This window comes from Pseudopodoces humilis, chromosome 2, assembly GCF_049639895.1.
Source record: "Pseudopodoces humilis isolate 2021_Gansu_Grassland_sample_001 chromosome 2, ASM4963989v1, whole genome shotgun sequence".
NCBI classification, from domain to species: Eukaryota; Metazoa; Chordata; class Aves; order Passeriformes; family Paridae; genus Pseudopodoces; species Pseudopodoces humilis.
In genome coordinates, this window is record NC_142201.1 from 67,878,232 (window position 1) to 67,903,685 (window position 25,454).

At 39.2% G+C, this 25,454-nt stretch overlaps 1 protein-coding gene across 1 annotated transcript in view; it reads left to right on the forward strand.

The window, feature by feature from the left end:
- The first annotated feature begins 406 nt into the window (after positions 1–406).
- Positions 407–25,454, forward strand: part of UBL3 (ubiquitin like 3) — a 57,705-nt gene continuing 32,657 nt past the window's right edge. The window contains exon 1 of the mRNA XM_005516294.3: positions 407–1,425. Within this exon, the coding sequence (XP_005516351.1) occupies positions 1,399–1,425 (27 nt within the window). The 5' untranslated portion in view covers positions 407–1,398. The remainder of the gene's footprint in view (positions 1,426–25,454) is intronic.

Genomic DNA, 25,454 nt, shown 5'->3' on the forward strand with positions numbered 1-25,454 from the left:
ATAGTAATGACTTTTTTTTTTTTTGTCCTTGTTGGAAACTGTCCAGGAGGACAGCGCGGGCCCACACGCCGTGCACGGCACCCGCTTTGGGAGGCAGAGGCTGCGGGGGGAGCGGCAGAGCCCCTGAGGGAACTGCAGCGCCCGTGGGGGGAAAGCGCCGATTCACGTGGCGCTCGGGGGTCTCTGCTGCCCGGGGGGAAGCGGCGCCGCCGGTGCCGCGGAGCCCCCTCGATGCCGCCCTGGCCGACGCTGCGGGAGCGCGGCGGGGCCCAGGGGCTCCCGCGCCGGGCCGGGCCGGGGGCCCGCGGAGGGCGTGAGGCCCCGCCCCGGCGGCGCTCGGCCCCGGCCGCCTACAAGCCCCATGGTGCCGCGCGGGGCGGCGGCGTGTGCCGCGGCGGGAGCGGGGGTGGCGGAGGCGGCGGCGGAGGGTCCGTGTCCCCCCTGCCGCGTCCCCTCGCTCGGCTCGGCGGGCGCCATGTTGGCTTGAGACGAAGATGACAGGGGGCGGCTGCGGGCGAGGACCGCGCTGAAGGAGCGGCACCTCCGGCTCGCAGCACGGCTCTCGGGGGGCGGCCGGAGCCGCCGGCGGACGAGGCGGGGGAGGGAGGGAGGGCGGACTGAGGAGGAGGAGGCGGCGGCGGCGGCGGCGATGCGAGCGGAGAGCTGAGGCTGCGGGAGGCGGCCGCCGCCGACCGCCCCCCGGCCCCCTCCGAGCGCCGCGGGGGAGGGCTCTCCCCTCCGAGCGCCCTCCCTCCCTTCCCTCCCCGGCCCGCGTCCCCGCCGGGCGCTGTTGGATGCCGCACACCGCCTAGGGGGGGCCGCAGCCCGGCGTCCTCCCCAGCGGCCCCGGGCCCACCCCGGCCCTCCCGCCTCCCTGCCCCGCCGCCCAGGGCAGGAGCCAGGTCGTGCCTGCGCGCCCGGGTCGCCTGCGCCGACTGAGGAGGTGACTTGGACGCACTATTATCCCGTGTGAATCATCCTGTCGTCATTTGTCGAGGCTGGGAGAGAAGGCAGAGGGCGAGAAGGGGGGAAAAAGCCCGCACGCAGCTCATGTGGCGGTGTAGTCCTGCTGCCTGGTCTACCTGGCACCGCTGGTGCTGCTGCTGCCGCCGCTGCCGCTGACAGGGATCTGCTGCCATCTCTGGTCTCCCGCTGGCTCCTCCGGTCCAGCCCGGCACCGCTGCCCCTGGATATTCCTGCTTCTCAGCCGGCCGCCTTCCCCACTGCTTATCGAGCACCGCTTTCGCGTAGGGAACGTGGAAGCTGCTGCCTCCCATACTGACACCGGTTTTGCATCTTGAAGATCTCCGGCGGGCTGCTCCTGGTGCTGCTGCTTTTTTTTTTGTTTGTTTTTGGTTTTTTTTAAGTTGATTTTAAGCCATTTAGGGTAACATCAAAATGTCCAGCAGCGTTCCAGCTGATATGGTGAGTGTTGTACTGTTTATTTGATAGTTTTATTATAGAATAACGTTTATTTCAGCCTGATTTTGACAGAGAACATGGAAAGAAGCGGGGCGTGGGAAGGAAAAAAAAGGTCTTGGTTGCATATTTAAGGAACATAAAGTTCCCAGTTAATTACATTCCCCCTCCCTCCCCAGATGCTGGTTTTGCTTCGCTTTTAGGTGGTGGAGTGGGAGATCTGCAACGTCGCCTCCAGTGTAGCGAGGGAAGGGGGATGCCAGACTCCCTTACCTATGGCAGTCAGTACCTTGAGTGCTCACGTTTGAGTCGTGTAGCACTGCTCTTCAGCTCCGTTGAGTGTTTTTTGCGGGGTAGATAAATACGAAGCAGAGCATTCGGGATGAATTTCTCTACCCATTTATTTCTTTCTTTCTTTTTTTCATTTTTTTTTTCTGGTTTTCCTTTCTTTCTTTCTAAACCTCTTAAACTTGGCTTGTGTCTTGCCAACGCTTTGTCTTCCGATGTTGGTGGGAAGTTAATCTCTTCACTTGCTCCCGGCTCAAGAGCGAGAGAGAAATTTTCATGCGCTTTATTTTCATGGCGAGGTCCTTTGTGCACTAGCTGCAATCTGGACATTTTTCAAGGGCACTCCTAGTACTTCTTATGGCGGACTGTACTTCAGCTTGTATTGGATACTCGGCTCGGTACATTTAAAAAAGGAAGGTATAGCAGATCATGAAGAGGTAGGGTGAATCAGGTCTGCCAGGTAATCTTCCGTTCAGCACGACTTTCTCCATTTGTATGTATTTCCATAAATCAGGTTATATTTTCATAAGTCACTTTATTTGAAAAAACACCCACGAACTTGTAGCCGCAATTTGGTATGTTAATTCTTTATTCTTACAGCAGAATATTTTCACGTGTCTCCGCACGGCTGTTCACATTTAAAGGTACTTTTTTTCCTCCCCAAAAGCAGAGGAGTTGTCTGTGCTTTTTTTTTTTTTGATTTGTGAGTAAAATCTGCCCTGGTAGTGAGAACAATAAAACCGAGTAGCCCTTGTTTAAGTCACTGATGTACAGTTAATTGTGATATGTATGGCAACTACATATATTTCATATATTGAAATAATGGTATCTGTTTAGTTGCTTGCTTTCTGTGTTTCCTTCACAGCTTTTGTACAGCAGTCACAATGAGTGAATTTTTATTAAATAAAGCAGAAACAGTATGATACAGAAGATGATCAAACAGCAAGTTATAAGCTTACAGGTTTTTTGTTTTCTTCCCCCTGCCTTTCTCAAATACTATAAATCTATAAATAAATTTTACCTCCCCTGGATGAAAAGAGCAATGAAAGGATTGAAACTCAGAGGCAATAAGCTCCTCAGCTCTCAGTTTTCACGTATTTCTTTTTAGTGTTTCTCTCTCTGACTCTAGGAGCCTTTTGAACCCCCTTCTCTCCTGCACGTGGCTGTCTAGCATTATATCACAGAAATCCTCGCCTGGGCCGTGGTGGATTAGGTGCAAATCTCTCAGTGCTGCTTTTTAAGTTGCCTGGAGGAGTCCCTTGACGGTGACATGAAGCACACTCCTCCTCCCTGTCACCCTGGGCTGAGCTGCCACCTCCGTGCTCCTCCTAGGGCCTGCCTGCCTGGGAGTCCCGGTGCTGCCACTAGGCTTGTAGTGCTTGACATTTTCTACAAAGTACACAGATTTTAAGATAGGCAAAATACATTTTTTTCTGTGAAAAGTACTTCCTTGTGTTGTTCTGTAATGAGAATACCACTGCTGGGGATAGCTGGGCCTAGTGCTGCCCTGTTTATTCAAATCAGGAAGAAGCTTGTTATACATAGTGATGTTTAAATACTGAGTCATTACAAAAACATTTGAATGAAGATGTTACCAATGTCAGTAGAATTTAACTAAATAAATAGATATTTTCTGGCCTGTCAAGGGATCATTTTTCTCTTAGTTTCTGCATTGTTAGATGCAGTTTCTCTCTGAAAGTTTGAACTGTGGTGTAGAAATTCCTGTTATTAATTACAACTAATAAATATTACATTATGAAAAGATTGCTTGAAAATTCATTTTTAGTCTCCTTTTGTTGCCATCCTCCATATTTGAAAGGAGTTTGTTCAGGAAGGAAAATGGGGTTGCCATTCCTTAGCTATTTGAAGAGGAGCCCTTACCAGGCTGTCACCATGTTTATATATGTTTTTATTTAGTGTAGGATTTTGCAGTTTGCATTTCTCTTACCCACCCACTGTGTAATTTGCATTTGCAAAAAATTGATTTCTCATTTCTGTAGGAGCTGGCAGCAGTGTGATGGAGTGTCATTTTATGAAGACTCCATTATACTTAGTAAATCTGCTATGAATTACATAAGTATTATAATAATAATGTTTGAAACTGTTTATGCCAGATTCACGAATTAACCTGCTCATAATGATAATATTATAATTGCTGCTTCTTAAAAATATGTTAATTTGTCTTCCTGTCTCACCTTTGAGAATGATCTGCTGTGCATGAATTCATAGTAAATTATGTGATTTCCAGTAAGCTTCGTATTTCTAAGTAGACATAATTTGACCCAGCCTCCTGTTCTCTGACACTGAGTTGACTTGCTTCCAGAACTGCAGCAGTTTTTACCAGCTAACCATTTCAACATCACTTCTTAAATAATTAACACAGTACTTTATCACTTGCATTCCACTAATAGATTGGATGGTGACATATCACATTCTGGGTGTTGTAAGTTTGTGGTGCATTATTCCTTAGCAATGTGTGCTACTTATGGCTTAAAACTCCACTCCTGGAATGAAACCTGCTAATATTGACCTCTCTGCCTGAGTAGTTTCATTAACTTCATTGGGACGAGATGTGTCTGTGGCAGTTCTTGAAGACTAAACTGCATATCTAGAGCCTAATTTTATTCAAATTTTCACATAAGCACTGATGACTGTAGTGGCAGCAGGGCACCTCTGATTGCATTCAGTAATTTAATAAGGTAATTTATCAGTTTTACCATTTGGTAGCAGTTAGAGTTTGACTGTGAATAACAGCAGGGCTGTTTGCAAGTTGTATTTCTTTTGTAATGATAAATAGACATGCAGTGGTTTATGGGCTTGTGAAATTAATCACACTGGCTTTTTGGGTGGACCAAATGAAAATGGTTTGATATTTGTTTAAACACTCTAGCTGGCAATTTTAAAGCAAGCTATGAAAAACTTAAGCTCAGTCCAAAAGTTCTTGCTCAATTGAATAATCCCCTTTATTTTAGTGGAGTTACCATCAGAATCTGGGAAGCTTCCTCTCTGTATTTTGTGTGCCCATGGTACTTCTCCTTATAGTTGGAATTCTCCTGGGATTTTAGGAGTCCACAGACAGCTGCCTGCATGACTAAAAAGTATTAACGGTGTCCACCGTTTCCTGTAGTCGGTGTATTTTATGTCTGTATGAAAAGGTTCTGCCAGCACTTTCTTTCTGGGCAGTTCTTTGCATGCCCTCTAGGAGATCCAATTCTTTTTCTGTCTGAGCGGTAACAGAGGGTGATGCTTTTGGCTCATGGTGGAGTTTTTCTTGTTGGTTTGTTTTCTTGTTGGATTGCATTCTGCATTTGGTAAACAGCAAAATGTTGGAATCTACCAAACAATTAAAGGTTTTAATTTTAACATGCATGGCTCTTCAATCGTTTATACTTAAGAGATGTCGGTGGTATGGGAGAGGTTATTTTTAAGAAAACTAGATGTTTGGTGCAAGACATTTGCAGACATAGAAGAGCATGGATATGTCTGTGGTTTGTATATGGTCTAAAATGGTTGTATGTGGTCAATGTTAATAGGGGGCAGTAAGTGGAAAAGAATAACAAATAGAAACCCTGCTCAGTTTGCTCCTTGTTAAAGTCAGCATCTGTAGTGGAAATGTGTATGTATATCTTCTTTTTTAGGAAATTTAATATAGAATGTTGATAAATAGCTGAACATATATAGAGACATTCTTTTTGATATGTATTGATGGAGGCTAACAGTGGAAAAGGATGGCTACATCAGTAAAGGCATCCAAGAATAAGGTTCAGATATGAGAGACTTAAAGGAGCAGCTGGTTGTGTGGCAGCTGAGTTTTGTTGTCCGTCATTCAGTCTAAAAAATTATTTAATTGATGAATAATTAGTGCAGTAGCATTATAATACACTTGGAACATAGAAATAATTTGTTCACTATAGCATTTTAATGTATCAGAGCAAAATGTGAGAAGTCCTGCATCTCTGTTCTTCTGTCTTAAGTGCTTTTTCTTTTGCCTTCTGTAGATCCTTTTTGTGGCTTTGAAAATTATTGTATTCCTAGTAGCCTTTGTGCATAATATTCTGAAGTTAGTCCCTTATGTTTTTGTAGCAATAGAAGTATGATTATTTCTCTGTATTTTTGTATTCCCCACTTGTTGAAAGTTCTGATTCATTATATTCTGTGATAAAAATAGCTAATTGAGTTTTTCTGTATGGATATTTTTTCCTTCCCTTTTAAATTTTTTTTCACAATTGTTTGCTGATTGTAACATAAATGAGTAGCCTATCTTTTGCCATTCTCAATATTTGTTTTGGGTTTGTTTTTCTCCAGTTGGAGAAGGAATTGGAGGTGGCGTCTGAGAAAGAAGAGCTTGGAGAAGCTTCTTTCTGACTCCTTATATATTGAGTCGATATAGCCAATATTGACTCCCAATATATTGAGCTGGTTGAGCCCTTGTAGCATGTTGCAATGCTTCTTGTAATGAAACGAAGAACCTCTTTCTCTGTTATCTGAAGCAGTGGCTGGGGATAAACTTACTAAAGCTCGTCTTCAGTGTGTATATATTTGGGAATACTCCAAAATTATTTGTATTTATCATTTCCCCCACCCACTTTCTTTTTTTTTTTTTTTTTTTTTTTTTTTTTTTTTTTTTTTTTTGTTTCACAGGTTAAAAATGTATCTAATAACCAAAAAGAAGCATCTTAGTAACAACTGACATTTTTAGGTATGGCACTGTAGCAGAAGCTTCATAACATACATCTGCCATATGCTGAAACAATGTTTGCATGACCTTCATCTCATTTTCTTTGGGGATGAGCAGCTGTAACCTGTGGTTGGATTGATCCTTGCTCTGGGCTGTGGTGCAGCTCTATACTTCAGATGGAAGTGCAGGCTGATGATATAAACTGTTCCTTCCTTCCTGCCACACACCCTTGTTGTTGTCATTACCTGAACTGGTTTCTTTCTGCTTTTGTTGTCTAACTTCATGAAATACTGGAGGGGATGTATACTGAAGGAGATTTAACTCCTCACATGTTGGGAATGCTGGGAAGTAGCTACTGGCAGGTTCCAGCAAGACTGGGAGGCAAAAAACAAATGCTGAGTATATATGAATGCAGGAAAATGATCACATCTGCAGCAGAATCTGCAGCTCAATTCTGCATGTTAAAAAATTAGCAGACATCATCTGGTAACTGGACAGGTCAGCCAGGGCCTGAATGAGGACGAGTTGCACTTCTCAAATATGGAATTAGGGACAATGTCAGGTATCTGTAGTGTTTCACCATGGAGCTTGTGACTGCTTCATGCATACCCAAACCTAAACTTTCGATCATTCGAAGACCATATCTCACTTCCTTGGTTTGGCTTAAGGCTGCAGGAGGAACTTAGGCTATCTGAATGTGGTCCTTGCAGCGGTCTTGGTAAGAAATATTTTCATGATACTATGAACAAAATGACTAAAGGCACGCTTTACTACTTCTTTTAGTTGAGGGTTCATCCTAGGTATAACTTTCGTGAATGTTGAAAGCCATGGTTATAGTATTTGTATGGGATTTACTTGTTTTATACTTCTGGTCAGTCAGCTTTGTTACTCAGTAAAACTCAGAATGTAAACTTCTGGAGATGTCTCTGTATCTGCTTATGCAGTAGTGAGCAGAATGGAGACCTCAGTTCTGACTCAGCCTGTAAATGCTACACTAGCTTGCAGGAATCTAGAAATACAGATCTGGATTGTGACTAATCATTCTTGTAGTTTTATGTAAAAGAGATAATTCACCTTATTTTCTGTCTCTTCTGAGCACAGTATTGGATCCACTAGGTTGGTTATTCCTTATTCTGAATTTGGTGAAAAACGTTCCTGCTGATCAGTATTCTTTTTCACATTAAGTCTGTTTTTACTGCAATTAATTGAGCCTACTAAAGTAGAAAGCCTTTCCCGACACAATTTTGCATGGGTAAACTTTAGCTCATTGTAATTGTTAAAGGAATAGGACTGAGCATGTTGTTTCCATTTTAGAAGCATTGGAAAATGAGCAGTGTGTCAATGAGAAATCTTAATTTCGTTATGATAATACAAAATCTAAACTTGGAGACCCCAGTTCTTCACCACTTTTCACATCATTTAGAGATATGTCTTTTGGAATTCAGTTATTGTTAAAATTATTCTGTAATTTCTTCTAGAAGGCCAGTGTTTAATTTTTGACAGCTTCAGTTATAGATATGTTGCAGAACATCTTAAAATAATGACTGAAATATTTTTCATTTGGTATACCTCCAGACAAATATAGTCACAGATGTACTACTAAGTGTAGAAAGCACTGATTGTAAGGAAGGACTGAGGCAAAAAAACCCATGAATAATCAAGACTTTGCAAGAGTTGGTAAAAGAAAGGTTGCTGAGACATCAGTTGAGGTTCTGCAAATAGCATTGTGCACTTCAATATCTGAAAAGAAATTTGAAGTGGGAAAAAACTTGCTATAAAATCTTCCTAACAGTGTAGATAAATTGTTTAGGAGGTCTGTTTGATTTTGAGTGCAATACTTAAAGAAAAAGTTAAGACCTTATTTGTAGGTTTGCTGAGCCTGAAAAGTATAATTTGCAGCTGAGAGCTCTTATATATTTGTGGAAATTTGGTGTATTTTGTGGTCACTAACTGGGTTTGTGTTTAGCTCCTTGACAGAGGATAAATTTATTGCTCCTTGTAAACCATCCACAGTGAAGGCCTGCTCTCAATTTGTAGTAAGACTCCGCATGTATGGTAAAATGCGATTAAAAAACCTAGTGTACATTTTCCACAGATAGAAATGTGTAAAATGAAGATTTGGCAGATTGCACAACACTGACACTGCCATCAGCATCTTGGAATATTTTTCTTACTTTCTGTAAAGAAATTTGAAAATAGCTTGCCAGTGACAGGATCACTTTTGTGGTTTTGTTTTGATTTGGCTGCTTACTTAAAATTATTTGGGAGATTCATTTTAGAGTTAAACGGAAGGCTTGTGGCAGAGTTTAGCTAAGACTATTCCATGACGCTGTTGTTACAGAGACAGAAGCAAGCGAGAAACTCCTTGAGTTTTATGTATCCCATTGAAATTAGCCAAGTAAAACCAGAGATTATGTCTAGGAGTTTGGTAGGTATGTTTTACTACTACCTAAGAAGAAATCTGTGCCTTAGTGGGATGGAGGTGCCAAAATGATATTTGATGTTCACACAAGGGATACAAACTGGAAGTGTTTGTGTTGGTGTCTACCTGCTGTGATGGTTTCAGTCTCTTTCGGGGCTGGTCTGATTTACGTAAAGGGCTCGGACCACTGCTGAGAAACAAAGGTGGCCTTAACCTGGGGTGCTCTTTAGCTGCAGCTGAAGGTCTGGTTTTTAGTCTGACTCTGTGGACAATTTGGATGGAAATTAAAGCTAAGCTAATTTTTTTTTTTCTTTTCATTTTTTTTGTTGTTTTCTTTTTTTTTTTTTGTAAAGGAAGTCCTGAGTTCTTCTGTAAGCTCTTCTGTCATCTTCATTATGCAATATTAACTGTTTCACATTGCATAAGAAATTATCTCTAGCACTTGATAGAAGTTGGACAGTAATTTCAAAATAAAAAGAAGGAAGCTATATGTGTTCTTCGTTGAGACTGAAAGGAACAGTGTATTTCATCTCAAAAAGAACAGTACTTCATAGCCATATACTGTAGCAGTGCGATGTTGCACTCAGTAAAGCTGCGATGTTGCAATGCTCTGTGGTTTGGCAGAGACCCACATCACCATAATCTGTTTCTGATACTTAATATATACTGTAGATGGTACAACCTAGTTTGTCCCCAGAATCTGACATATGTTATTAATACAGAGAAATAATGGAATAGTGATTAAATAGGGAAGTGCAGTGCTAGTCAAAAATCTTTCATAGCTGAGGTTGTAAATTCAGGATTCTCTTCTTAAAGTAGATTAGTGCCAATCTATATGTGAATATATGTGGCATATACTAGTAAGTCTCAAAAAACTTACTATAAATTACATTACTATAAAATAGTTCTTCTAAAATAGCATTTCTTTTCAGTATTTCTTTGAAGATTAAATATTGCACAAGATTTTTAGGTATATTTACCTTTTATATGCTATTAGAGAGTAACTAGAAGCCTTCATGTGCTTTTAAAGTCTGGAATACCTGGTTGCAGTATTTTCTTTTGTTTATAGAATTCTTATTATTATGGGCAGTAACATCAAGATAAAGTTAATTCTTGGACCAGTGCTTTGTTGTTGTATTTGATGCACAACACATTACTTAGGGCATATTACATGTGAATATTTATGTCATTTTGCCTGTGAGTTTATTTTTAACCTCTGCATCATAACAGTTATGTTGTGTGACAGTGAAAGCTTAGCTCTCACTTCTGAATCCAGGTTATTGATCTGAGATACAAATAAACTCTATTGGACTTGCAAGTTTTAGTGATTTATACTTTGCATACTTGTATAGGTTTGGTTTTTTTGCAATAAACCCCAAACTTGCAAAAAGCTTTATTAAAATATTTTACATGTGGGGAATAAGTCCACATTTGCTAAGTCCATGTGATTTGGTGGTAATGATGTTAACATGAAGTCCAACACAAAATTAGTAACTTCCACTACCTATGTTACAGCCCATAAGTGGAGTATTGTTTGACATGAATATTCAAAGATTTTGTACCAAAATGTGTTGTAATGTGTATTCTTCATGCTGTGGATTTCCAAGAAAAGGTGTGTTAGAGACCATCTGTATAATTTAAAGATACGTTAAGTATTTTGTGTAAGGTCAGCTCTATGCACGTTCTTTTCAATCTCAAGAAATTAGGAAGGGAAGCTTTTTATCTCAAAAAAACCCATTACACTGGTGAGTATTTCTAGTGGTCTAGACATAAGACTGAGGTTTTTGAGTGCAATAGGTTAGGTCTGGCACCAAGACAACAGTTTGTTACTGAGATATTTGACTTTGTTTGCGGATCTCATTTTCATAACTAATGGCAAGATAGCTGGGAGCTCTTAATAAAGAGAAACTGCAACTGGGTTTGATTTCTGTCTTCTTACTGCATCTGGCCAGTATATTTCTGGATAAATCGGGATTTCATGTAAGTCTGCAAATGGAGAATTTTTTTTTCAAATTACATATGTTTGAAATTATTTGGAGGTTCAGAATAGCCATTGTAGTGGGTGGAATGCTTGGTAAACTGTGAGCAAGGTTGTGATGAGTGCTCTGGTGAAAGTAGCAGCAGGTATTTGCAAAATAGTTTTAATTTGGAGAGGGTCGATTTTGAATTGTTTCTTCTCACTAGGAAGGGAGAAGGTGGTTCAAGGGATAGCCAGGGAAATCCCTACAGAGGGCTGCAGTGCAGTTGCACAATACTTCTTGTTCCAGCATTCTCATGCAGGCACTTGATGATCCCAGCATATGTGCTCCTTGCACTTAACTGCAGGAGTAAGGAGTGGAAAATTTTTAAGGGCTACTTTTGGTGGGGGTGGACTCCAGAAGGGCAGCTGTAACTGTCCCTGAATTAACTATGAAGACTGAAATATCTCTCTACAAAGAGCCTGGCATTTTTAAGCTGAGATTGTCTTTCAGTACAGATTTTGTGGCTTTCACTTTTATCTTGTATGCTCTGCTGCTGTGAGTGTGGTGTATGTACCATAGTGCTATGTCATACGTGGAAACTCCATATTGGAGGAACTCCCTTGACTTGTTAAATGAAGTACAACCGGTCCTAAATCTGACTGTTCAACGATATTTATCCATCCTGTGGTAAATGCATAATTGTCTCTTCTTCCAGAACCATGTGCTTTTGCCCCTCCCCTTATTCAGCACCTCCTTATTGTTCAGAGACTGGATAGGTATCTTATCTTCCTGCACTGTTCAAACTTTTCTTGGAAGATAAATCTTAATCTTGAGCCTTTCTTTAATACTGGTCTTCTTAACAAGTACTTAATAAAAATCTATCTATTTTTGGGAAGGTTATTATTTATCAAAAATGGTGAATGTTGTGGAAATGCAGTTTCACTCAAATACACTCTTATGCTAGATAACTCTGCAGCAGAGCTGCAGGGAATAAAATCTTACCGTTTGAATTGGAGTGAGTCAAATAAAATTCAAACAAGATCAAGGCTTTCTTGTGTTTTTTTGTGGTTTGTTTTCTTAAATGACATTTCATATTTTAGTCAAATTCTGTTGAAATTTCTCAAGCCAGTTCTGCTCTTGTGCATCTCCTGTGCCTGTCAGTCTCGGTTGTTCTGAGCATGACTTTACCAGCATTTCAGTTAAGCCAGTGTGCTCAGTGCTGATGTGAAGGGTTTATTTCAAAAGACTTCTGGACTGCGAGTTAATTAAAATCAGGCAAAAGACAATAAAATATTTATACATTGAGAAATGCTCCCAAGAACATTTGGGTAAAGGTTGTAACTGTATTTGGTAATGAGTTGTAAAAAGCAAGTTTTGAGGCTAATGCATATGGGGCAGCTGTTTTTTATATTAGTATTTCTTTCCACTCAATATTTGAGAATCACATGGTTTTGTTGATGTGTTTTTGTTGATCTTTTAATAGAGTAGTAATTCTGAGCTCTTGATTGTCAAATATTGACTTAAAATATGTCAGTTTTCTTGTTCTTGCTTTTGAAATGGCATTCCTCAGTTTAAATCTGGAACAATCTCAGGAGAAGCAAAAAAACCAGAGTAGTTCCCAGCGTTCAAGGACATGGGGATTTAGTTTTATTCTTAAATTATCTCCTTTAAATTCTGTATTAATTTTTTTTTCCAGGAAATGAAATGTAGGAAAGACAGCTTGCCCTAAGCATTGAGCACAGAATGATTATCAGTCAGTGCCTTTATCTCCAAATGTGCTGCTTGGTAAATTTCAAAGTCAGCTTTAAAAAAGCCCACAACCAACAGACAAGCACCAAAGTGAGTAATTCAGTGTGCTGAGTGGTGCCAGATAAGGGAGAATGTAGGTAAATAGTTTGCTGCCTTTCATACTTGATTCTGCTCCTGCATGTCTGTCCTGACTTTGATGCCTAAATAAGTGTCCTAAGTTATGAATTTTATTTATAATGAACTTGTGGTTTGGAGGCGGTTTTGTTCCTCTTTATTGTTCTCTTCGGGAAAGAAAAAAAAAAATCTCCTTGTTTTATCTTGTAATTCTTAGCATATAGAAATTAAGACCAGAGGGGAAGAAAATTGGTGTATTTAGTGCCTCTGTCATTACAGTTTTGAAGTTGTTTTTTCTTTTCTTCAACTAGGTGTTGTTTTGCAGGAAATGGAAGACAGAGAATTATACTTGAATGAACACAGCATTTTCTGCTGTGTTTTGTATCACATCATAGTTTTTCTTGTAAAATCAGAGTGTAACATGTTCCAAAAAATGGGATCCGGTTTTTAGGAAGACACATAGCTCTTTGTTGTAGCAATTTAAAATTTTCTATGCAAAAATCACTTACTCAAAATTCAAATATATAGTAGTCTTGTATTTCTGTCCTGTGTTTAACTTTTGGATAAAGCCAGCAGTTGTTCTGTGGTGCTCTGTTGGAAGCTTTATTGGCTAAGCCCCCCAGACAGTCTGTGGAGCCATTGGGATAGGGAGGAGAAGTCTTTTGAATTGCTTCAAAATAGTTCTTGCTGAGTGGCTGGATAGGATGGTATTCATTTGTCAATGGAGTGTCTTAGCAGTTTGTAGAATGGGTGGTGGTAGCAGCTGAAAGGAGTAAAAGGGAAAGACAAATCATGATTACACAATCATGTAGTGATAAAGGTACAGACACTGAACTTATCAGTGTCAAAGCCATCAGGCTTATTTATGGAGGGTAACTTGCTGTACAAGCACAATGGGCTGCAAGAAACAGTCATTATAATTAATTTCTTTTACCATGCATAGATTGTACTTGGAGTGATTGAATTCCATTTAATTAAGCTTTTAGTGTGTCAAATGATAACAGGTTTCTGATGAAGAACACCCTTGCTGTTCTTCTGCCTTCCAGACACAAACATATCTAAATCCATCACTTAATATTTGTATTTCCAGTATTGCTGCTGAATAGAGATAAAAAAGCAGTGTGTGTTACTTTGCTGGGTGGAAAAACTGTTGAGAAGTGTCCATATAAACATTATCTCACCTTTTGGCAAAAGTAAATTTTGCCTTACCAAATACAAGCTTTACAGCAATAAAGCTTCAAGCACATGATTTGGTTGCCTAAACATGGCATCCAGTGCCAGTGTGCACATGCCAGTGTTCTCAGGATGGCCAGAAAGGGCAGGCAGCAATGACACATGAGCTGTGGGAGACCCACGCCCTGCAGGAGATGCAGCTGCTGCCCTGTTTGAAGGGAATATTTCATGACACCTGGAAATAGCACTAGATGTATATATTTAGATAATTCTTCTGAGCTGTTGGGGCTTTGAAAAACCTCACTTCCAATCCTTTCATACTGGTTTTTGGTAGGTGGGCTTTTTGTAGCTTAAATTCATTAAGTAGTGTTTCAAAATTATTAAATGGTTCCATTTGCAGGTAATCACAGTTCTACCAGCTTTATTTCCTACAGAAAACTCACATCTACAGATGTGAACACTGCAAAAGAAAGAAAATTTTCTGGGATTCAAAATACATTTCTGACATTTGAGTGTAGCACATCTTCTCCTAACTACAACAATATGGAAATACTGTGCAGCTGCTTGTGGTGGTGAAGTAGGTACAGTGTGGATGCAGATTTTTGCGAAGTATGATCCCGTCTATGCTGTTGCACATGTCCTGTTAAAAAGAAGAAAAAGGAATTTCATACACGTTGTCACAGTAAATTTAAAAATAACCTAAGGTATCAAACAAATGAAAATTGGGTTAATTTAATTTGGGGTAATTCTGAAAAATTTTAAAGAGCATCATCCATTCTCATCATAATCTGTTGTATAAAATTGATCTTGAATAATGATCTGTTCTAAAAATCACAGCAGAAATGTGGTGTGTTTTTGCTTAGGTGTGTAATCACACCTGTGGAGCAGGAGCGAAAGAACACTGCCTATACCAATGCTATGTTGTTTTAATAACTGAACTTTTTATAAGGGAATCTTGCAAAGAAAGATATGGATTGCTTTGGGGGTTTTTGTATTAGATTAAAAGAAAGAGGCTTACTGCTTGAAGCTTGACAGGTCTCTCTTGACATTTGGCCTGAAATGTTTGTAAGATATTTCATATCCTCGGAGCAGAAATGAATATGAGTGGGTTGAAAAATTATGCTTACATAATTAAATAATGAGAATTCTTTGGCATTATGTAAGATATAAATGCAGAGAAGCTTGTTATCATTGCCCTAGGAATTCAATGTAATTTCTCCAGTTGGATACTGGGGTAAATTTCACACTTAAATTTTGATGAACATATTTTCCATTTATGTTTTGGAGGGCAGCTTTTGATACATGTGCACTGGTAATGATTAACTTACAGATTGAGAGAAGTCTTTCTGGTGTGCTTCATATTAGCACTTACATCTGAATTTCAGTTTTGAAGCATTAGTTTTGTATGTGTGGTGGTTTTTGTTGTGTTTTTGTTGTTGCTGGCTATGGTTTGCCTTTTCAAATTGAGATAGAAATCTAATGGTCATAAATGAAACTTTCCAGCATAAATCGTCATGAAAATTATTTTGCTTATACCCTTATTCATGTTTTGAGGAACTTCATGTAGAGGAATCTTTTCATGGTAACTGTGTAAATAGATATATATCCACATACAGTCTTCATTCCTTTGACAAAAGTAAATTTTGTAGTTTTGTTTCAAGCAGACTTCTTTTGTGTGGTCAGATTCCATTACTAAGAGGTGAATGAAAAATTGGCAAAGAATTGATAGATTGGGAACCCTGGAAGCAATACTTGACCTGAAGAGTCATTATTTTTTTTTAAATAATTTTAAATTGCTAAGGAGCAAAGAACTATCAGCCCACAAATGTATTCATCAACTCCATCCCTTTTCTCTTGTGGGTACATGGGCTGTTACACATACCCTCTGTTTGAGGGTGAGTGTATCATAATTGTTAAATGCAGGCAGATTTGTTTACATGACTTTGTTATTGTTCAAACTAAGCTGAAAATTATCTGTGAGAGAAAGCTGTGACATAGTTCTGGGTTTCCATGCTTTGGGAAGCATTAAACTGCCAAATCTCTGCACATGTATGTCTATGTTTAATTTTATTTCCTTCTCTTTATATATTGATGATGCATAAATTATTTTATGTTTAGGAGTTACATGTCTGTTAATAGAATGTGCGCAGTATTTCTTTAAATGTTAAATTTTAGGGTTTAATTTTAATGTGAAGAGAATGTTTCACCCAATGTAACGTAATGGAGAGGTCAGCCTACCTAATTGATGTGGGCTCTGGAGTAAGTAGCTTGCACATTTGCAGCACCAGCATGCTATGTATTTAGGGAGAATTGACTGCCCAGCCTGTAGTGATAGGTATTTGAATTTTGTCAGTCTGATAATTATAGAATCATGGAATACATTAAGCTGAGAAAGACCTGTGAGGTCAAGTTCAGTTGTTAACCCAGCACTGCCAAGACTGTCACTAAACCATGTCCCCAGGCACCACATCTACATGTCTTTTAAATACCTCCAGGGATAGTGACTCCAACATTTCCCTGGGGAGCCTGTTCCAGTGCTTAACAACCCTTTCAGTGAAGAATTTTTTCCTAATATCCAATCTAAACCTCCCCTAGTATGTATTCACATTTCTTTTTCAAGGATGGTCAAGTGACTATAAATGAGCAAATTTATTACTTAAATATTAGAATAAAGAATCGCAGTTAAGTAGTTAGGGTCTGTGTTTTGCTTTCCTTTCAAATTGATGAAATATGTGGCTGTGCGACTTAATTAAGCTTGAGTCCAAACTGATCTTGTTTTTTATGGTGTTAAATTTGCTGATTAAGAGTTCACTGAATTGACATGTTATTTGCAAGTTTAATATAAAAAACATTATTTAAACCAATGTTTTTTAAGAGGATACCTTCATTTTTTTCCTGTACCATGTGAAAAGCTTGAACTTTCATTTGTGAAGGAATAGAAGGGAATGATCTTTGTTATTTATAAAAAACAAATCTCTTTTCCCCCTGAAATCCTGTAATACAAAACAAAGATTACAGCATTACTCTTTTCTCTGTGAAAATCACACTGGTTGCATGGCATTACATTCCAGAACACCTATGTAGAAGACAACTTGGTAGTTATATGAATTAAAGTTTTAATTGTTTGTATTTTTTTTTTTAAGCAATATAATATTTAGGTACAATAAAGTCACCCTGAACTCCTCACTTTTGTGAGCACAGATTTTTTTCTCAGATAACAGAAATGTGGAATAGGATATAATCTATATACACACATACATTCCAGTAAGTGCTTAGTTTTGTTTCATCTGAGAATTATTCTAAGGGTGTTTAAATATTATATCTCAATTATGTTAAAAAAAAAATATTTGGAGACTGAAGCAAAGACCAATTTCATAACCTGTGTCACCATCTGTTAAATACACCAGAAGCTTATTTTTTTTTTTTCTGGATGGGTTTAGCCAGCTGTCCATTTTATAATGTTGCCTGGATGGAGGCGTGCATTTAAGAATAACACAGTAGGCTTTCTGTGAGTTGACAAAAAGCTTTTTTATTTTCATCTGAAACTCCCCTAGCTTGTCTGACACTTCCTTATATTTAGTCTCTGGCTGAGGAATGTATTTGAAACCTTTTCCCTGTTTTACTCCTCTGTTTTGTGCTTTGATCTTCTCCCACTGAGGTCTGGAGCTGCCCCACAGGAGGAGACGTGCCTTTGCAGCGACCCCTCTGCGAGGCATGTGGACGTCTGTGCTCGGGCAACCAAAGTCCACTCTAATCCTACTGACATCTAGCCCACGTGGCGTTCACTTAATCTGTCGAGTGCTCTCCTTGCTTTATCTGACCCTTTGAGATGATACAGCTTTTTGTAACTTTATTTTCCTTTATATGAGTGTCTTGGGATGGTCGTTTAGACCATTAGAGTTTGCTGAAATCATTCTCTGGTTTCAAGTGTTGTCTTCACTTTAAAAAAGATCTATTCTGTAATGGTGTCAGGGTGACCTGGCAGATTTTAATGTTATGTTGTTTGTGTACTTGATTATAATTTATATAAGGGATGATGAGACAAGGAAAGAAGTCAGTATTTGCAAAAGCCTGGAAAGAAGGTTATTGCAGGTCAGGCAGTCATTCTGTTCTGCTGCTCAGTTTGCAGCAAGACAACCTGTATTCAGGAAAAAAAATAACAAATTGTAGAAAATGGTTTAGAATTAAAAACCTTTTGCTGATTACAATTTAGAGCTTGCTTCAAAACATAGTTTTAGAAGTTAATTTTCCACAGGAATTTTGCCTCTTTTAAATTGCAGAATAATGCCTTAGTAAAATCGAGCAGAAGTCAATTGAAGAAGCTACCTGAGGCAATGCACTGTATTTTCTGATTTGGATTTCCCTGAAACACATTGTGTGTTGTGTCTGATCACTCAGAGTGGCAAAGCTGCTTTCATTGACTCACTGTTCAGGCAGGATGAGAATGCTGTGCTGGGAAAGATCGAAGTCATCATTTGTTTATTCTTCATCACTGTGTTAGCTAGACTTGTGTACCACTTAAAAGCATGGAACTTCTCAATTCAATGTTGCGTATGAATACCCCAGTATATTCCTGCCCTGTCCAGCTTCATTTTTGATCTTCTCAGAACAGCAGCACTGTTTGTGTACAGCTTGATGGAATAGCATTTTGCTGTTTCTCTGAAGCGTAGATATGTTAAGTGAGATGAAAACAAGAATTTGTTGCGATTGTATGGAGTACATCTGGACTAGTAATCAAGCTATGGTATCAAAATAGTTGAAATGCTTGTGTTTTTTAATGCATATGTGAGTCAGCTAAACTGAACTTGAGAATTAATTGCATCCAGTCTCTGCTGTTTGTAGATGGTTTGCTTTGGCTTAACTTTATTGGCCCAGCTCATCAGAGGCTTATTGTAGGAAGATCAAGGACCTCAAGTCTATGCTTTTAAAATCTCCTTTGCCCCAGCCCTTGTCTTCAAAATCTCACGGGAAGCTTTGTAGCTAAAACCAGAGTATATAAGATGATTGCAAGATGGTCCATTTATCTGTGTTCCTGGCAAGTGGACAGACAAACCAAGCACCTCTGGAGATCATCTAGTCTAGCACCCCAGCCAAAGCAGGGTCACCTAGGGTGGGTTATACAGGAACACATTTGGGTGGGTTTTGAATGTCTCCACATGAACCAGTAGACAAAACTGTGCTGTAAACTCTGTTTCTCCCTCTACCTTCCCATCCAGCCATTATGTCTGTACATGATTAACCATGTAATACTTGCCTTCCACTGGCCACGTTTCCACCACATCCTTATAGGAGGATTTATAGGAGTTAGAGGTCCTACTGCTCCAAGAGGAATTAGCCAGTGAGTGATTTGAAGGGAAGGTAATCTACCAGAAATTCCCCCAAAGCTTTCCATAGGCCCAGCTTGAACCCACTCATCAGGTGATAGTAGGTCATTAGACCTGACCCCAGCAAAGGGGGGAGAGCAGGAGCATCCCTTTTATCAATAGCCTGTGTCACAAGAGGTAACAGAAAATGCACACTTGTAATGAAATGACCAGCAAGCTGAATGTTAGAGGTCCAAGCCTGCTTACCTTTATGTAACCACCACTGTTCTGAGACAATGCCAGTCTCCAAGTCGGATCATAGCAGTGAACATAGCTTAAAGGATTAGTTGCTTGTCAGGCAAAACAGAAGCACTCCTCTAATTTTTTAATCTCATGAACTGAATATATTAATAGTGAAAGGCACATGAATCCCTAAATAGTCTTCATTTTAGGTAGTTATTTCTATTATTGACTTCTGATGCAATTGAATAACCAAGAGAATTTAGGAAATAAACTTCTTTCATTTTAATACCTTTTCAATGCAATATTTACTCACTCTCTTCTCATATTCCTGGTGCCATATTTATCAGACATTGGTCTCCCAACAAGTTCTGTTTTGAGAGGGCAGGGAGGAAGTAAGTCAGAGGAACAGTGAGGAATCTGTAGCAATTTTTATTGTCCATTGTCTTTCTTTTGTCCATTGGCCTGAGAGAGGGCATGAGTTTTAATAAAACTGTGGTGTGAATGTGTGTGAGAGGCATTGGGCATGTTCACTTATTCCTGTAAAAATTTTTTTTTTTGTTTTGTTAGCCCTTCAGCTACCACTTGTAGTAGTGAAGCAATAGCATAAAATGTTAAGGTAGAATAAATTTATTTTTTTTTTCTTTTTAACTCCTGGAGTCTCATAGAAAATTTCCAAGTCAGAGTTTGTTATGCAGTTACAGTTCTAGACTCATAATAAATCATTTTTCCAGAACTTACAGGGCTTAAATCTGTCGGTGAGGCTGCCAAACACAAACTTTGAAGCTCTATTCAGTTTACCAGTGCTTTGATATATGCAATATGTTTAATACAAATAATAAATATAAGTAAGAAAATCTATATTTGTAGATCATTGAGTCTTAAGATTAGAAGAGACCTCTGAAGGTGTGTAGCCCAAAGCATAGCTAGCTGTGATGGTGGTTCAGAGCAGGGCTAACCTCAGACTTAGGTCATGCTGCTTGAGCCTTTTGCATTTGAGTTCTGGCTGTGTCCAAATGTGCTGATTCTGCTGCCTGTTAGGGCCAGAGCTTAACCTGCCTTCACTGGGAAGGTTTTATCTGCATGGGCAACGGGAGTTTCCCTTGCTGCACCTTGCCACCATCGAGATGGTAAAAATGCTCTTAGATACTTTTGCTCTTGGAAACCAAACTACATCAGAATTCCTTGCATTTTGAGGTCCATATGTGATTGATTTGGCATCTGTAGCAGATAAGAAATTTGCCTGTACATAGGAGCTTGCAGATATGTCTCTTGAACTTTTACCAAAATAGCCTATCTTCTACATTCCTCACTTCATTTAAATGTTTGCCCTCATCTAAAGGTGGAATGGTTGTGATTGTATAGATTTGTATTGAAAATCAAGCTTACCTGAAATACCAACCAAAAAGGCCATCTCAATTACTTGGGTGGAAGTAGGAAAGAGAAAATAAATTAATTTTTTTCAGGTTAAGAGGGACTTAAATAGCAAGACACTTCAGTTGAAACTAGATAGCTAAATAGGAACAAGGGAAATAATTCTTCCCAAATGCTAAACAGGCTATTGTGTGTGTGAAGCTTTGGAGAGGAGCACTTGATCAGATTTTTATAAGGCAAAAAACAATAAACAAGGAAAAGTTTATTCTCGTTTTGCTGTTTGTAACAGGCAAAAGTGCTTTAAAAGTGTATGCACAATGTTATGTTCTCCCATCCAATCTTCTGGGTCAGAAGTTAGACTTTTGTTCCTTGCATGTATAGTAACCTGTATTTTGTTCACTTACATACTCTAATGTGTTGGAGGCGTTTTATGGTTGGTTGCTTCTTGCTTTTGGTTTTGTTTTAAACTTTATTTGAAACATTCAGGCTACTGAAAGAAATGAACAGGAAAAGGGGAAAAAGAAACCAGCAAATACCTTATTTAATCTAAAAGGTGTCAGTGATACTGAAAGATGTGGAAATTGTATTTTAAGTTGTTCACTGAAATGCTTTATTGCATGTGTTTCATAAATTTTTGAAAAGAGATATTGCAAGGGTTGTCATCTCTGAAATATGCATCCTGGTGGAATTTGGTACTAATTACTGGAAAAGAGGGAGATCTGGAGCAGAATATTGCTCTTTGCTTTAGTTATCAGCTAAGAAAGGATCTTGTCCCTGTCTGGTCAAACATGTGATGTGTGTTTCACTGTCCTGTGCTTCACTTGAATGTCCACGCTGTCGCTGTACCTTGCTATTTGTACATAACAAACTTTTCCATTTGAGTGTCTGTTTCCCTGGCTTTATTTCTGAAAAGCCCTTACATTTTTTGAAGTGATAAAACACAGCAGTTTAATCTTGCAGGGTCACTGGGAGCTATGCCACTCAGGATAATGTCACATTAGAGGTACAGTACCTTCATCTGAGTGCTATCAAGCAGTGTCATCCTTGCAGCAGGTTGTGTAGTATTTTAGGTGGTGTGACCATACACTGGGTAGTGTTTTTCACTCTGTCACTGCTCGTGTGTGTCCCTGTTGCTCTCTCATTCCAATACCAGGTGTGAACAGGCAGTGACTCAGTGAAGAAAGGCATGTTTATAGCATTTGCATATCAATGGAATGCCGGTGACTGCTTATACTTGGTGACTTTTTTGAACCTTTCAGATACAGGAAAAAAAAAGTACATGCCTGGCACTCAAAGAAAGCATTTCAATACTGGAAATAAAATTATGACCTAAGAAAATGCCTGAACCACCCATAAAGCTTTATAAAGGGTTTGGTAATATTCTAGGAAAACAATGCTCCTGAATATCTTAATTGTAATGAAAATGGCGCTATGGGATATTTTTCCCTCCCTTCAAATATGGGCCATGAAGAGAAAAGTTCATGCTGTTTTAATGAATTCAAAAATGACCTTTTCATATTTGTAGTAGTTAGAGGAAGAAATAATAAAAAAAGCACAAAAAAATACCTTCAAATCCTAAATTACTTTCTGAACAGATATTTATTCCCTGCAATGTTTGTCTTTCTAAAGAGATCCAAAGATTGGTATATTAAATGTACATTTAATTCTCAGTGCCAAGGGAGGATTCTGAATAAAACAAGAATAATATATAAATAGGTTTATATACCAACAATTGAAAATTTTCTGATAAGGCATACCTTTCTTCCCTGGGCTTTTGCCTGGCCTGAAAGTCCTAACATCCCTGGTATGGTTGTGGAGAAAACTCTTTTAATTCAGGTATTCTGTAGAGAGACATATGGTAGGAGAAGAAACAGAAGGTTGTTTTTTGGTTTTTTTAATTAGATAATGGTAGAAATCCTGTAGACTGCAGCATCCTACAGTGCCAGCTGGAAACTCTGCCATGCCCCTTGCCAAACTGCTGAAGCTTCCCTTGTCTGAGCTTTCTTCATCAGGACTTTTTCCAGTTCCTCTAAACACAGAGATAGTCCATCCCAGGAACGGGGAAAATGAAGGGAAGAGCCCGTAGGCTGGTTGGTTAAACAAGGAACTTATGGTTGGAACATTAAACTTTAGAGGTTGTGCATAATGATTGGTTTCCATCCTGCAGGTTGGAAAGCAGACATGCAGGGCTCTGTTGTTGAACCAGGTTATTTAATATCTTATATCAGTGACCTGGAGGAGGAGACACTCCTGCCTTGTGAACTCTTGTGAACACCAAACTACAGGTGCAGTTGACCTGCTTGAGTTGCAGGGCTGCCATGCAGAGGGACCCAGTCAGCTGAGGGAATGGACCAGCAGGAAGTTCAGAAGATTCAGCAAGAACAGATGTCTTGCACCCAGGGTGGACCAACCTCTAGAAGGGATGTATGTTTGGGACTGAATGTGGTACCAGACATGAGCTGCCAGAGCATCTTGGCAGGAGTGAAGGCTGACAGCACCCAGGTGATTCCAGGAGGAGCATAAACCAGGGAATTAGGGGAAGTGAACATTCACCTTTACTTGGCTCTCAGTAGACTGCATCAGGAATACAGTGGCCAGCTTTGAACATTGTTTCCTGTACTGCACTGGAAGAGGAAGCATGTCCATCAGCTGCAGCATATTCAGCAGAGAGCACTGAGGTCAAGTACTTCTGTGAGGAGAGGCTGGGGGAACAGGGCTGCTTCAGCCCAGAGAAAAGCTTTGGGGAGACCTCACACAAACCTCCTTGTATCTACAAGGAGTTTGTCTAAAAGCTGAATCCAGGCTTTTTACTAAATTAAAAGGGTAAGAGAATGAGTGACAGTGGTCATAAATGGTAACAAGAAGGTTTTGAATTAGGGGATAGGATGGGGGAATACTTCTTTTTTTTTTTTGCTTTTGCATTCATCTATATGAAGTTTTTTGACTCATTCATAAGCTTGCTTCACATTATTAGTGTTTAAGTTTACTTTGAAATTATTTTTAATTAAGTCTAGGTGTAGATTAAATTTAACCCCCCCCACTATATTTATAATATTTCAAATAGAAAACATAAATGATGTAAAGAACACAACTACAGAAATGGAAAAGAGTTAACTGATTTACAGTTAACTGATTTACATTCAGATTGAATGTGGAATACTTCCCTCTTATATCCAGATGGTTTGCCATATTTTATTTCTTGAAACCCACCTTGACAGGGATGCTGTCTTTTTTGTGTTGTGTTCCATATGTAGTTGCTTCTTCTGGAGCCTCTTTAACTTTTTTTTTGCATTTTTTTTTTAAATTTCTGGCTTTTAAGTCCTGAAAGGCTGTGATTTAATCACCTCCTTGAATCATCTTAATATATGCTTCAGATAATGTCTTCTCTTGTGTTAATACAAGTACTGTATTACTTTCCTGAAGATGGAATTGCAGTTTTTTTTGGTATAATTTGCAATTGTTTTTGTCCTGCTAGGAACAACTCAAAAAGGCTTAAAACCTCTTGTTCCAACTTCTGTGCCCACTCTAGTGCCTGTAAACCCTTGAGAGAAATGTCATCTTCAACTACATATTATGTCTGTGTCCAATATTCATTAAATAATACCCTTTTTACTAACCTCTAAATGAGATGTATGCATATATCTCACTATTGGAAATAAATTACAGTCTTGGGTTCATAATGGATTTGAGGAAGCTTGTCCCTCAGGGATACTATAACATTATTTTCTCTTCTTTTTTTCTGCAGTATCTTTATTGCTTTAGATGGCTCAAACTCTTTCACTCCAGGTTTTCTTGTAGAGGTTTCAAAACATACTGTCCTTGGTACTTTGCTCAGCTGTGTTTGTGTACCCGTCTTTGCTCTGTCTCTCCTTGCTACGACTTTCCCAAGCACTTCCTTGTTCACAGAGAACCATCTGCTGCCAGGTTTGTGTGAAAGCCTCTAGTCCAGGCTTGTCTTTTGGTCCAGCTAAAATCTCTGCTCCTCTGATACATCTTTTATTAGCTAGGGCAGAACTGGGCCTAAAGCAGTTCACTTTGCCTCTGCTCTGGTTAAATGAGCAGCAGCAGCTTTCTGATGATCACTTGGGCCTGTAAGCTAGGTGACATTTTTGAATGGGTTTGATTGAAAGGCCTTAATAAGATCTTCATCTAAAGCTTACAGATTCTTCTTTCATAGCAACTCAGAGTTACGTTTTCTTGCTGTCGTGGTTTTAAACCAGTAACTAAAAAAAAAGATTACTTATTTCTTGCTGTGAGATATGGATTAGAACAAGAGCAAAACAGGCATAAAACTTAAAAGGAATAAAGAAAGTTTATTAACAAACTACAATAATAAGAACACCAGAATAAACTTCCAGAAAACCCCTTTTTATCCTCTACTACTCACCATTCCCTTGTTCACATGACAACAGAGACAAAAACTTTGGAACTTTGATGGTTAAAACAGTCCCAATTCCTGCTACAGTCTTTTCACCTGTCTTTGTAGAGAACCAGAAGTCTCTTTCTGTTAATTTATGGAGTTTCTCACAAGAAAACTATTTTTGTTATAGTTTTCTATTGCCCTGATGTCAGCTGCCCAGAACTGCTGTTATCAGAGCTCACTCCTCCCATTTCACATCACTCTGAGGTGTGTATGGGCCATGAGTCTAGGGATGGCATTTTAAGGATGAGTTATTCAAAGGCAAAAGTCTTCTTCATCTGTCTCTGTGAGCTTCACTAGAAAACAGTTTTTC